This window comes from Alternaria incomplexa (genome assembly GCF_024043165.1).
Source record: "Alternaria incomplexa strain BMP 0042 chromosome Unknown scaffold_16, whole genome shotgun sequence".
NCBI lineage: Eukaryota > Fungi > Ascomycota > Dothideomycetes > Pleosporales > Pleosporaceae > Alternaria > Alternaria incomplexa.
In genome coordinates, this window is record NW_026249865.1 from 752,235 (window position 1) to 766,983 (window position 14,749).

General features: G+C 52.8%; 4 protein-coding genes across 4 annotated transcripts; 3 read left to right on the forward strand and 1 right to left on the reverse strand.

Moving 5' to 3' along the window:
* Positions 1 to 3,860: 3,860 nt before the first annotated feature.
* On the reverse strand, positions 3,861 to 8,773 carry J4E90_009639 (uncharacterized protein; the record flags this gene model as incomplete). The annotated part of the gene is made up of 3 exons (XM_051439158.1): positions 3,861 to 3,887; positions 4,054 to 8,394; positions 8,441 to 8,773. The coding sequence occupies 3 exons, from the start codon at positions 8,771 to 8,773 to the stop codon at positions 3,861 to 3,863; spliced, it is 4,701 nt and encodes a 1,566-aa protein (XP_051287235.1).
* A 425-nt stretch (positions 8,774 to 9,198) lies between these two features.
* J4E90_009640 (uncharacterized protein) lies at positions 9,199 to 10,128 on the forward strand (the record flags this gene model as incomplete). Its single annotated transcript, XM_051439159.1, has 1 exon — positions 9,199 to 10,128. One exon carries the CDS (start codon positions 9,199 to 9,201, stop codon positions 10,126 to 10,128), a length of 930 nt encoding a protein of 309 aa, XP_051287236.1.
* A 421-nt stretch (positions 10,129 to 10,549) lies between these two features.
* On the forward strand, positions 10,550 to 12,096 carry J4E90_009641 (uncharacterized protein; the record flags this gene model as incomplete). Its single annotated transcript, XM_051439160.1, has 2 exons — positions 10,550 to 10,660; positions 10,711 to 12,096. 2 exons carry the CDS (start codon positions 10,550 to 10,552, stop codon positions 12,094 to 12,096), a joined length of 1,497 nt encoding a protein of 498 aa, XP_051287237.1.
* A 198-nt stretch (positions 12,097 to 12,294) lies between these two features.
* On the forward strand, positions 12,295 to 13,326 carry J4E90_009642 (uncharacterized protein; the record flags this gene model as incomplete). Its single annotated transcript, XM_051439161.1, has 1 exon — positions 12,295 to 13,326. The coding sequence occupies one exon, from the start codon at positions 12,295 to 12,297 to the stop codon at positions 13,324 to 13,326; it is 1,032 nt and encodes a 343-aa protein (XP_051287238.1).
* Between the last annotated feature and the right edge of the window lie 1,423 nt (positions 13,327 to 14,749).

The window sequence follows — 14,749 nt, forward strand, 5'->3', positions numbered from 1 at the left end:
GTCTGGCCAGGCGAACAAAGAGCTAAGAAGAGGAAACGCGACGCGATTGAAAGCACCAATGCGAAGGAACCAAGAAGATCCACGTCCGATACACAAGAAAAACCATTACACGACGGAATTCGAGGAACAACGTCTTTAGAGCCCGTCAGGGATGATGGGGAAGACAACGCTGGTGCGCAAGACATCCGCCGGAGTTACGATTTAGTCATGCCTGCGCGTTCTCATCACTACAATGTTGTTCCTTGGATCGCACCAATAGCGCCAACATTACGAATGCTCTTCTCATACTGTATGTGTGCTATTTTGGCTATAGTCCCTGATCTCGTCGACTGACCTTAAGACAGTCTCTGATGTCGTCGCTCCAGTCATGGTCGCGCTTGATGACGATACGAATGGCTACCGATCTCTAATCCTTCCAATGGCAATTGAAGATGATGTTCTGCGTCAGGCAGTGTGTGTTGTCGCCGCGCAACATCTCAGTCGTCAGCGACCCGAACTCCGAAAAGCAGCTGAGGCGGGACATGCCGCCATTATCTCGCGCTTGCGCAGCGACTCTTTGCATCAGTCTGCGGATGAAGTGTTCAACAAGTCCACGTGGGCTACACTGATCGTGCTTCTGGTTGGTGAGACAGTGACCGGGAGTGCGGATTATGGCTTCCTCATCCAGATGCTGCTTAGCTTGTCCACAAGCAATCCTGGCCGAGACGCCGATCCTGTCTTATCAAGATTCTTGAAAGCGCAGACTCACATGTATGTGATCTAGAAGACTACAAAAACGCTATCGCTTCTGACACACAACAGGTTTGAGCTGCTTGGCGTACCGTTGCTCGGCGAGGAGGCGGGTTTGCTGACGACAATGAGAGCTTCTGAATCTTTGATGGAGTGGCTATCATATACGCATCTCCAAGAGAATAGCGAAGATCGACGCCTTGCGGATCTGATACGGCGATGTTTCGTTTCCGCATGTGACATTTACATGCGATGCGCAGCCAACGTCGGTACAATCCCAAGCTTCCATGACACGATACAAGCACACATGGTCCAGCAGCTCATCGGTATGATGTCGAAAATCCTTCCTGACGCGCGTGGCTCTCACGCCCTCGTCTGGGTGTGCTTTGTTGCTGGAGCAGCTTCGACTGATCGGAGTCAAAGGGACTTTTTCGTGCACCGCATGGAATCAATCTACGCACGTACGCAGTTTCAAAACATTCCTACTGCGATACAGGGCCTGCAAGATGTATGGGCGCGCGGGTACGGGAAGCGATGGACCGTCTGTGTTCCTCAGTTGTCGAATGTGCTAGTCATGTAAGGCATTTGTATAAGCATTTGTGTTCTTACATGCTACAAGTTCTTAGTACGACGACGAACACACTACTGTATCTGCTGTAGGCTATCACGACTACCTGGATAGCTCCAGAGCGTAGCGACTTGTACAGTATCTATGGTCAAAACAGAAGTGTCGACGACAGCTATGTGCGTGGAGAGCCGGCATGAGAACAAGTATGCGCTACGATCCGACGATCAGGCTGTCAGCTCACAACGCTCGCGCTACAAAGCAATGTCACATCCGCGCGACCATGTCCACATGCCAGAACAAAGCGCCGCGGCCCGTGAAGGCCAGAACCACTTGCAGGCCGCGTCGTGCGCACTTCGAAACGACATTGTTGGGTCCACAGTCCGACACATCAACTCGGCGAATTGCCTGTAGTTTGTGATCTCATTCCTATGCGACGATTCCCACTAAAACTCCTTCCCTTCCAGAATCATCGTACATATCATCACCGGTAATATGGTAGTACTGCGTGAGGCTCAACCCGAGCAAATAGCAATGTAAGTCCCACACTCTACGCGTACTTATCCGAAGTCTTAGCGACTAACAACTGCCAGCGGTGCGATAAACCAATCCAACTCTCCCCTCCTCAAACTCCCCGGAGAGCTCAGGAATCGGATCTACACATACGTCCTCGATAGCGGTGTCACTTGGCAAATCACCTGCCACAAAGACTATGCTTGGCGAAAGGTCTCACGTTATCACGACGATTGCGAATGTGTCCTATGCGGCGAACCGACCATTCGAGCTTTAGGATGCACCCTTCACCGGGTCTGTCGTCAGATACACCAAGAAACATGGTTACTCCCCTACGCGCTCAACACATTCGAGGCGGACTACTATGGAGGCACGTCGATCGATGCTTTAATGTGGTGGTTGCATCAACTGCCAGAACCCGCAAGATCCGCTATCCGATCTCTTCGATTAAATGAAGGTCATTGCGGCGAGATCACGAACGATGCCCTTGAGACGAGGTTTCCGGTATGGTGGACTGCGGGACACCCGCATAGGGAACGTCGAGTTATACGCATGCGCGGGCCTGTAAAGGACATGTCCATGGTAGATGGCGTGGATGAGTTGTATGCTCTCCTACCGGGTTTGGAACGCATTTATCTCGTCCTCAATGTGAGCAAATTCGCGGTCAGTTGGAATAAGCCAGATGACGCGGCTGTTCGGCGCGCCAAAACTATGGCCATCGCGCAGCTGCGTCCTGAAGTCAAGAGGATGTTTCGGCGGCCGGAGGTTGGTGTGAGTCTGGATGTACATGTACTTGTCGGACACGGCTAATGTTAGTGACTGAAACATGACGCCTGTCACACCTCGTGCGATGTGATATTGACTCTTGAGCTTTGTTTGGACACAAATCAATGAAACTATTACTGGCGTCTAAATATGATTGTGGACTACAGTGCGAATATGAGTTATAGAGTACCGAGCAGCGGCATCGCTCGCGACGAATACCGTTGCGATGACTGCGACCGTACTGGTATCCGGAGGTGAAGGCGGAAAGAGCAAAGCACCTACGTCGTCTCGCTGCCTAATCACTCTCATGTCACTCTCTCGCTTAACCCTCGCGCTATTAATATCTTGTTGCGGTCGTTTCTTTAGCAACTCACCCACCTGGGCATACTCTTACCCCAGACAACCCACGACGCTGCACTAGATGGTCGTGCTTACCGGTGGATCGCCTTGGAAGCAAGCGATGTAAGTTTAATAACCTACCAAGCTGCAGTTTGGCATTGATACCAACCATGCATAGAGCCGCTCGCAATCAGCGCATGTCGCCACTGCTTAAGCTACCCGGTGAACTACGGAATCGGATCTACGGTTACGTACTCGGAAGCCCGACGTGGTATGTCGGCCATTGCCATAACAAGCCAGATGGTGAAGACAGCATTTACGAGATGTTCCGACTATACGAGGATTTCCGACTATACGAGGAGACCCAGCTAGGCTGCTATAAAACGAAGTCTTCATTCGGCTCACCTTTGCTGGGAGTGTCGCGCCAGATACACTCAGAGACATGGCTCCTCTTGTTTTCACACAGTAAATTCGCGGCCAGACGCTCCATGTCATTCTTCTTGTGGTTGGAGTCACTGCCTGATGTTGCGCGGCTTGCGATATTCTCGGTCGACTTGAGCGCCATAAGACTCCCTATACAAATTGAAGGCGACAGCATTGTTGTATCCGTATACGATGCCTTATACCCCCGCACGTCTTTTCCTCCCCTCGATATCCAGCAAAGACCAGCGAGCGGCTCATCCTGGGATCACGACATCTTTGACTCCCTAGGTGATCTATATCGGAGGCTGCCCGGCCTGAAGAATCTTCACCTCACAGTGAATCTGGTACACGGTTCTCAGCTCGCGAGTCATCAGCTTCTCGACAGCCTATATATTGGAATATCGGACGAAGAGGTCGAGGCTACTCTGCGCCCAGAGCTGGCGAAGATCTTCGCACTCCCTGATGTACACGTCAACGCAGACTTGGTTCTTCCCCAAAAATAGTGCGACGAGAAGGACTGGACCGCTCACAATACAAAGAGCGTTGCGAAGAACTGTAAATTACTGTAGATCTAAATCGAATGTATCACTCGCTCAACAAAGCGGACACTTCAACCCCATCCTCCCCATCATCTTCCCCACCTCCGCACCACCTTCCTCCCCCGCACTATCCTTCTCCAAACAACCCCGATGCCACAAATGCCTACAAGCAAACAACACCAAACTCTCCCCCCTCTCCCCCTCCTCCTCCCCATCATCCAACACATCCGCCTGACTCGGTCTCTTCCCCTTCGCCTTCTTACTCCCCTCCCCCTCCCCACTCACCACCTCATCCCTCACCTTCCTCCTCCCCTCCTCCCTCTTCTCCCAAGCCTCCCACACACCAGGCCCCGCACCAGGCCCCCAAGCCCTCTTCTTGCACCCTTCGCAGACCTGGCCGCGGGGTCTCCACCCGCGCTTCCGCAGCTCGGTGATCTCGTGGACGTGCTCGAAGGACTCTTTGTCGAGGAAGCGGTTTGCGAGGCTGAGGATGGTTTCTTCGAACGTGTAGGCTGCGAAGATCTCAGAGAGGACGGAGCGGAGGTCCGAGAGGGAGGGCGAGTAGGTGTGTGTTGCGCGGGTGAGGAAGCAGCGGAGGATGCGGAGGAAGGAGGGGTTGGATTGGGCGCGGGATGTGGTGGGGCGAATGGGTGGGCGGGTTGTGGCGTCTGGAGTGGAGTGGGATTGGGTGGTCTTTCGTGTGGGTGGGATGGTGGTGGATGTGAGGAGGGCGGAAAAGGTGAGTTGGATCGAGGAGCGGAGAGTGGATACGATGCGTGCGGTGTCGACGGTATCGGCTGGGTCAACGCCCGTTGATGTGATGGAAGCATCATGGTCAGCAACGGCGCTGGATGTATCTCTGATGAGCCGTACGGACGTGTCGACAAGCTCAAGCCATAACAGTTCGTCCGGCGCGAGATCTCCTTCACGAACCTCTCCGTATGCGGACTTCCGTCTGTCGATTGTCGACTCTGGTCTCGGCTCTTTCGATTGTGTCTGTCCTTGACATAGCCATATGCCAACCTTGATGTACTTCTGAATGTCTTCAAGAAGATCGTGGACTGCTTCCTCGGTGTTGGCCACATCCGGCGTTTCTGATGCGGCTCCGATGAGGCCGATCAAGGCAGTCTGAAGCGTACCAAGATGCTTCACTAGTCGGTCCATGGCTCCCTGGACTAGGCCATCTCGAGCCATTAAAATGACCGCACCGTCAATGACACCGCTCTTCTCCAGCGCGGGCAGAACAGGATCCAATCGGAGGTCGCTGGACTTCAACGAGCCGACGAAGTCTGCCACATGCGCGCTGTTGTAAGTACACATGAGCTGCACATAGTTCTCGATGAATCCAGAAGGCAGGTTCTCATCGATGGGCGCAACACTGCCTGTCGCAGCTTGCTCTGGTTCGATCAGAGCCTGTAGATAGCGGTACTGCGCATCGCTTCCGGCTTCGATAGCGTCGAGAACTGGCTCGAGCAGGTCGGGCGCATATTGCTTCAATGTCACCGCAGTTTGCGACGCGTCGATCGCAGCCAAGTCTGCAGCGCGACTCACGATGACTAGCCTGACCTCGTTCAGCTGCTTCTTCAAAACACCTTTGCTTGGCCGGAAGATGTCGGCGATACAACCAAAGACAGCCTCGTCGTCCTCTTCGTCGTCAAGGTACGTTTCGAGCAGCTTCGCGTATTGGTGTGCGCCCCGATACACAGACTTGAGCACGCGATGGAAGCCAGCCTTCTCGAACAGCGGCACGAGACCCTGTGGACTGGGTGGGTGGTAGATGGAGAGAAGATACTCGACTGACAGCTGGCAGTCTTCCTTGATCGTATCCGTAGGGTAGTTGCAGAGACCGATAAGGACCTGATGCAGCGACGTCCCTGGAAGCATGATATGTTGCGGGTATTTCGGCAAATTTCGCGCGACGAACATGTAGAAGTAGATGATATCTTCTGGGTCGAAGTTGTCGGTGTTCATTATCCCGAAAAGGTAGTTTATGATGGACTGGCGAGTGGGAGTGAGAGCAGACCCTTTGTGCGTGCCGTTGAGCTGGGCTCCGTTTGGTGCATCTTGCTCGCCATTCAAGAAGCTATCCTCAAAGGCCTCGTTCAGCATGCTCATGAAGCTCGAAGCGTCAAAGTCCAAGACGAGCTGCAGATACGGAAATGGAGGCTCTGGGCTGCCGTCAGATTGTGTCAGGATGACTTCGCCTGAGCCTGGTGGCCATTCCAGGTTCTTACCCGAGAACAGGAATCGATACATGTCCTTCTTGGCACTATACGCTTGGTCATCCTCCATGAACGTGCCGCCAGGATACACCCGCCCGGTGAAGGTGTACGCTAGGTATGGAAAAATCTTCTTCGCGGCAGTGAGATAGATGTTCTCCGTCTCATCCACGTCAAAGTCCACGAGCTTGATGAGTTCAAGGATGTTGGTAAGTGGCGTAATGTAGTCGCCGATAGCTCTTGTCCATACGTAGATCAGCGCGTCATACAACACGTATTGTTGACAGAGCATGGTGACTTGATTGAGGTCCATCGTATCGGTGCTGAGCCGGCAGATCATCTCTTCGAGCTGGGTGGAGCGATTGGCTGAGGCGTAGAACGTGATGAGGTCCTTCAAGACGTTCGGTGGTACTGCAGTGATCTCATCGTCTTGTATGTACGGCTCGAGTGTCTCGAAGAAAGCCTTCTCGGCTGACGCATCTTCGTAGGTATCGTAAACGTCTTCGAACAAGAAGTCATATTCCTCCATGCATAGCAAACCTGTGAAGACCACCTCAGCAAGCTCTTTCGCTCGACGCTCCTGCGCATCGCGATCGAGGTCGTCCTGTCTTGAGAAGGAATACTTCAATGAGGCCGTAATCATCTCGAGCAGCTTTGGCTGTACAAGCGCATGGCGTGCTTTGTCATCGTCGGGCAGTCCGACGGTGAGCTTGTCCGCATCCCCGAGGTAGTACGAAGTCGCGAGACCGATAGCGGCAATGTAGTCGCCATCCTCCATCAAGGCCAGCAGGCGGTCAGCCCAGTTTGAGAGAGTGCCGATGGAGCAGTCGTTGAAACCCAGGAGGAACAGCCGACCCTTGTACGCCCGGAAGCTCATGTAGAAGGCATCTGCCACGACACCATGTAGCGACGCATCTTCTTCATTGAGCTGCTCAACGACCGGCTTGAGCTGTCGTGAGAAAAGGTCCGAGTGGTAGATGTGCTTCTGCAGCAAATCAAATGAGTCTGTCATGCGGAGGGTGTTGTCTTCCAGGATCATGAGACGCTGACTAATGGTAAGCACGCTGAGAACTGATCGACTCAGCCACTGAACAGCAACAATAGCTTCTTCCGCCTTCCAGCGACTCCGAGGTCTGAAGCGAAGCTCAACAGGCTTTTCTCTTTCGGACGGGGGTGGCAGGATGGAGTCGACCTCCAGTATGGTCAGGACGTTAGACCAACAGTACACGAGTTTGGTTTTGGATATCGCGTTATCGGGACCATCGGAGGAACTCTTCAGCTTGACAGCCGGAAACCAAGCCAAACACCCACTCAGCGCGCTGTGCGCTTCCACATCCTTGGGTCGGGGCGCTTTGTGCTGGGTCTGTGCAACCGGGGTAGTCGAGACAATGACTAACAGATAGGGTGTTAGCAATGCGGTCAAACCCATGTTGTCGGTTGGCTGCTCAACATTGCCTAAGGGCAGGGGTGCGAAGGCCAGCACAGAACTTGGTTTCCGAGGTTTCTCCAGTGACTTTGCCGACAATGGATATCTTCCCAAGATGCGAGTAGTCTTGACCGTCCGCGCGATGGCCCCTAGCCCACGTGTCGCCAGATGGGAGAAGGCCATGCCTGCGTCATCTGCGGAGACGAGCGCTGTGCGCCGGGTGCCGAGGAAACCCAGATGCAGAATGGCTACACCCGAGACATGGCCATCTGACTTGTTGTCCTCGAGAGACGCCCTTTCCAGAGGCGGGATGTGCAAGAATGGCTTGGCCGGCTTCGCCAACTCCCATGTGAAGATGTGACCTGTCGCATGCCCCCCTGCAATGGCCGAGTGATCAGCAGCGATGGCTAGCGAAGTGATGGCACCGCATTCGACAGCCTTGGTTCCCGGTCCGATGATGGACTTGAGGACCTGTTGGTAGTCGAAGATGAGGATGAAGCCTTTCGACGTTCCTATCGCCAACGAGACGGTCACATGTAAGCATGTGGGCCGGCCAAAGTTGCGCTTCCCAATCTCAGAGAAAACTTGTCCGGTGATCTTCTTCAACTTGGTCCATCGCACGACCTCCCACGGCGCCTGAGGTGTCTCGGATCCATCATCGGACAGTTGCTGGAAGACGAGATTGCTCGATACGGAGGATTGTCGCGAGTGCGGCGATAGGAAGGCCGGTGACTGACCGCGCGGTGTCGGCCCAGGGGATGGAGATAGGCGGGACGAGAAGCGGCGTTCGAATGGCTGCAGTGATGTCGGTCGGTGAGGGCGAAGCGAGTTGTGCGACACGGGCACGCTGCTCGTGGGTGAGGATATACCGGAACCCTGTCTTGGTCAGAGGATTCCCATGTGGATCTGCCATGCTGCATACCTGAACCGAAGGAGTGTCGTCGGGTATGTCCGTCGAGGCAGGGCTATGGGCCACCTCTATAGTCGGTCGTATGGACAGCACCGATGCTGAATCATGCGTCTCTTCCTGGGGGCTTCTCCGCCGTGTCCTGGCAAATGTCAAGCCATCGATGCCGTTGTCTACCGACTGAACATCTTCGCTCTCGTCTTCGTCCAAGCTTCTTCGCTCGGTCGCGCTTCCCTCAGAATCATCTTCTTGTGCATCAAAAGCGCCCACCGCGCCTTCCCTGGTGTCTATCTCGTCTCCATGGTCGTTGTGAGCGCTGGAGTGGCTCTCTTCCGAATCTGAGCTCATCAGGCTCGTTCTGCGCAGGGCATTGCTTCAGGCGCACATCTGGTAGTTGTGGGTAGTTGTGCGATATCTGGTATCTGGTCTTCGAGATGTTGTAGTTCGCGGGTGTAATCGACTGGGCGCGGGGGTTTCGGTGATGGTATGCGGTACGGGTCGGTGCTGCCTACGCGAAGGCGAGTTAGGCGTGCGTCCGAGTGGATAGCGCGGCAACCGAGGGCGTATGCGACGGGCGTGTGAGTTACTTGAGAGGGTGAAAGTGGCCCACGAGGGTTGGCATGGGCTGGCAAGGATGGCGCGTCTCCGGAGCTCATGGCGCAGTTCGCAGATCGCCGCATGTGCCGCGCCGTTGGTGAAGGTCCAAGCTCCAAAGAACGTCACTCGACGCGCAGCCGGAAACATCTTTCCATTCACACCTCACACAACCCACGATGCCTTCAATAGGACCCACCATGCCGCCGCACCTCTCCAAGCGCAGTCGCGACGACGAAGATGATCGCGCATCGAGTCCAGAATCTGGCGACAAGCGCAGACGAGTCATCGGCCCAGCACCTCCACCTTCCGCATCCTCACCTCCGCGCACAGCTGGGCCTTCACTACCACCAGACGCGACATCACGATCTAGTAGTGTTGACAGCAACGTCGGTCCTGCGCCACCACCATCCTCAAAGCCGGCGCGCGTAGTCGGACCTGCTCCACCACCAGCGCCTCTGGACGAGCGGCCGCCAAACCCACCAGACAGCGATTCCGACAGCAGCGACGATGACTTTGGGCCTGCGCCGCCACCAGCCGGGGGCGCATCTTCAGGCTTCGACAACGCGGTGGGCAAATCAGCATTCGACACCGAACCGCAATTCACCGATGCGCCGAAGAAGGCACAGCGCGACGAATGGATGACTCTGCCCCCGACGCAGGACGACCTCGCTGCTAGAATGGACCCCACAAAAATGCGCGCGCGCAAGTTCAATACAGGCAAGGGCGCAGGAGGCACTGGAGGCATGAGCAGCGCATGGACCGAGACACCAGAGCAAAAGCTCAAGCGGTTACAAGACGAGGCCTTGGGCATAACCGCGCCCACCAATTCTGCACCTGCCACGTCGGAGTCCAAACGCAACAAAGAAGAGGAGAGGAGGGCACGCAAGATGCGCGAGAAGATCGATGCGGCACGCGGCAAGAGTCTCGTCGAGCAACATCAAGACAAGGGCACCGGCAAGGAGAAGGAGGACGATCCTAGCAAGCGCGCCTTTGACTACGAGAAGGACATGGCTGTGAGCGGCTCGCTCAATCACAAGCAGAAGCGCGAGATGCTCAGCAAGTCAAAGGGTTTTGGCGATCGCTTCTCGAGCGGCAACTTCCTGTAGCCGCGAGATGTAGACGTATGCATGGTACAATTGGATCAAGTGTGACTTCCGTTCCTGTCAAGGGAGTAGTGTGACGGCAGCTCTTTCCATGCTCAGAATGCACCACCACCTACCGATTGGGCGAGGATCTCCAGGCGCTAGCAGCTGATTGGCTCGATATACGCGGATGGTCGCCGGCCTGATTCGACCGCGGCGCGCCTTGACTCACATCACGCCTTTCGCATCCAACGGCACGCTATGGTATACCGAACCATCCCACAAGCGGAATACACCCGAGATAGTGCAGATGAATCATTATGACCCAGAGTAAGTGTGGCTCTGCGTGTCAAGAGCTACTACGCTGACCATGAACCGGTGCATCGTAGCAAAGTATATATTGAGCGACCTATGCATGCATGAAGTATAGAATTTAATCTAAACCATGGCTTACAAGACTCCCACATTCGAGACGCTCGTACTGGAGACGATAAATGAATTTCACGCCCCCGGTCTTTCGCTCGCAGTTGTACAAGGCGATGACATTTACTCCAAGGTAGCTAGGTCTCTCCACAAGAACCACTGCGCATCACTCACACCCCTCAGGCGTATGGCTATTCGGAACATCCCGACACCCGAGCGACTACAGACACCCTGTTCGACCTCGCAAGCACTTCCAAGTGTACCACTGCGGCGGCCGTGGCTGTTCTCGTAGACGATGAGAAGTACCCAGACGTACAATGGACAACACCCGTGTCAAAGATCCTTCCCGACGACTTCGTTCTTCCCGACCCATATGTCACGGAGCAAGTCACCATTGAAGATATCCTGAGTCACCGGAGTGGCATTGCAACTCACGACGAGTCCTACCTCAGCGCGCGCGCCAAACACCCCGACAATGCTAAGTCCTTGACGCGCAATCTGCGCAATCTCGAGTTCGTCAAACCACTTCGTACCGAGCACATCTATTGCAACATCATGTTTAGTGTCGCTGTACACCTCATCGAAACTGTGACTGGTATGTCCTACACCTACTTCATCCGGACCAAACTCTGGAAACCACTCGGCATGACCAATACATTCTACGACGTACCCGACATTCAAGCCAACAGCGACACGGACCGACGCGCAAGGCCATACTACTGGAACAGCAAATCCGAGTCCTACGTCGCACTCCCTCACTACCCGCCAGCACCAGAAGGCCACGGCGCAGGCTGCATCTTCAGCAGCGCAGGCGACTACGCTAAATATATCCGCGCGCTCATCAAACGCGACCCCATCCTTTCCGAAGACAGCCACAAAGCGCTCGCCACGCCCCGCAGCTTCGATCTCCTCGGCGACGACAAATGGGCCATACCCTACAAGAGCGACGAGCTCTACACCCTCGGCCTATCCCGCACGAGCTATCGCGGACACACGGTCATCGGCCACTACGGTTCGGTGCCAGGTTTCAAAGCGATGGTCTGCTTCCTCCCCAAGTTTGATTGGGGCCTCGTCATCTTCGGGAACTCTGATACCGCTATGTACGTCAACGACATTTTGAAGTTCACTTTACTGGATGATGTTCTCGGCGTACGCGACGAGGACCGCGTCGATTGGAGCGCGTTCTTCAAGAACTTCCAGGCCATGGACGATGCCGAGGAGGCGGAGAAGCCAGAGTGGACGAAGGTGAAAGATGCACAACCGCTTGATGTTTCTCTTGACGCGATAGTCGGTAGCTACCACAACGTTGGATACAAGAGCCTCGCAGTCGAGATGAAGGACGGCATGCTTGTTGCGGATTGCACAGATCGATGCTTTCCGTACATGCTTACGTTCGCACACCTCAGCGGGAACATATTCGCAATAGACATGCACGGCGTGTGGGATGGGAAGCTGTATAGTACCATTCGAGGCGAGATTCGAATAGAAGCCGGGGAGGTTGTCGCGGTCGGTGTAGGCCTGGAGAGCGACGTCAAGGGTGGTCTTATTTGGTTCGATCGTGTGATCTAGCCTGTGGGCGACATGGTTACACGGGCGTAACTACCCCTCGTCAGGCGAACCGCGTCTCGCGGTCTATTGGATAGCATTCGTACAAGGCTGAATCGCACTTTAGTGACCTTGAGTCTCACGTCAGACATGACGTATGTGCTCAATCCACTCTCTCTACTCTCGTACTTCACTGCGGCTTTGTAACAACTCACGACTGCCATGGCGAACGACCGTGCTATCGCACCCAGGACGCAGTTGGCCAATGCAGCCCACGGCCAGCAGCAGTTGCGCGCGATATTCACATCCTTGAACGGGGATAATTCATGGCTTCTTTCCTTTCCACGTCCAAGTAAGGAGCGGATTACCAGCGGGAAAGCATACTACCACATCGTACATGACCCATGGTTCAACGGTCCTGTCAATCTATTGGGGATATGGCTAGCAAGCTTCAGCCTGTCGTCTCCACCTGCTGTCAATAACGGCAGCGATGTAGAAGGCATCGCGCGCGACGTCGAAGCTGCAGCCGCAGACGCCGGGATCCTTCCTACCACAGCACCCATCACTCAAGATGCTTCACCGATTGATGCGATCTTCATACGCTTCCACTACGACGATCATCTGCACAAGCCGACTCTGCTGACATTCGCATCAAGCATACCCGTGTTCGCGACAACAGAAGCGAGCGCGATCATTCGCGGCTGGAACCACTTCGACAACATCATCACTACTAGCGACCTCGAGCCGGGTATCTTCAACGGCGACTGGACATCGCTTCATCCAGGCAGCCCATTACCAACCTGGCTAACCGTCTTCCGAGCCCGCGGCCACCACGAGCTTAACTTCGCCAGCGCAATCATTTACACGCCTTCACCGGACGCACACGAAGCGGTATTGTACTCCCCGCACGGCATGCGCACCTCCCAGGAGTCTCTGCAGACTCTTTTGCATCGGTCAGCGCCGGAGTTTAAGGTGCTTGCCCTCCTCCACGGGCTCAAAGAGAGCTGGACGTTCAACTGGCAGACCACGTTCGGCGTTGCGACGGGGTTGGAATTGCAAAGGCAGACGGATGCTAAGTACTGGATTGCGACACACAACTCGCCGCTGAGGTATCGAGGGCTGTTGTGGATGATTGTTACGGATATCTCCCGAACGCTGGAGTGGGCGCTGGGCAAAGAGAATGCACAGGAATCAGAAGAGAAAGAAGTCAAAGTTGTTGACGTGGAGAACGGAGGGTTCTTCGTGCTGAAGTAGCTCCCTCAAGGCACTATCCAGATCCCGCGCATACCCTCCGCCTAACCAATATAAGGCGACGAGGATACGTATCCTCGCGCTGAACTAGGCTAAGCGTTAGGGCTTGCTAACCCAGAACAGCAGAATCTAAGAGTATCCTCGTTTAGTATCCTTGCGGGCATTGCTATTCGAATTCTATTATTTTTATACCGCAGATTAACTTTTTACTATTAGAATAATGTAGGTGCATGCTTCGCGGTCTAGTATGCTTCGCGGTCTACCTGTGCTAAGACTCTACTAAAACTACCTCTACCCTATAATGCCTAATTAACTATACTAGATAGAACTACTAAAAGAAGCTAGAATATAGACTACGCTTTAGGCTATTAAACAAGACGCAACTTTCTTATTGCGACGCGCTGCAGCTACCTATAACGTCTCTTATACAACTCTATGCTATTAACGCGCTAGACAACTCTTATAGGCAGATTGCAGGCTAATAATAATAAGTTTGTATAAGACTAAGAAGAGAGTAATTATTTAGTATATACTTAACCTAGTTAAGCAAGAATTCCCCCCTTGCCTTGCAGTGTAAAGGTCGTTCTAAGATAACCTAAGAGTTGTTTCTTAGAGAGTAAGTAAGTAAGGTAGAATAGGTTAGTATACTAGCATAATTAAAAGATTGATATAATAGTATAAGAGTGTAATAGCACGTTTAGTAGAATAATATAATATTATAAGAGGTAAAGAAAGAAGTATAATTCTTAGATTAAATACTAGAGTCTTATATAAAGTTAAATATACTAAGCTATAAGAGTTTAGTGCCTAAGCTATATACTTAATAAGTGTTACGCTCGTAGATAAGCGTATAGGTAATTATAGATAAGTAGTAATATATCTTACTAGTTATTAGTCTAACTACTTATACTTATAGATAAGCGCTTATATAAAACTAGCGCTATTCTACTTATAGATAAGCGGTTACGTAACTATAGCATAGTTTCTATACTGCACTTCTATAGCTATGCTGCATAATTCTTTAAAGTAATTACGCTAACCTCTAGAGTACCTCTTAGATTAGATTATAACACTATCCTTCTTCTCTATAGATTTGTTCTTGAATTATATAACTAATTTATTATTTCTATTAATAACTAAGGCTTACCCTGCGTTATAAGTAAGGTAGTTGTTATATCTTCTTCTTACTAACGTTGCTTACGCCTTAGCTCTAAAATCGCTTAAGCTAACTATCCTACTAAAGCTTCTTATAACTATTATTTTCTTAAAAGAGTTATTTATTTTATTATACTAGATTCTTGTCTAAAGTGTGCTAAGTGCACTTAGTTAGGTTAGGCATGTATAAATATATTCTAGAAGTTAGGGTTAGGGTTAGGGTTAGGGTTAGGGTTAGGGTTAGGGTTAGGGTTAGGGTTAGGGTTAGGGT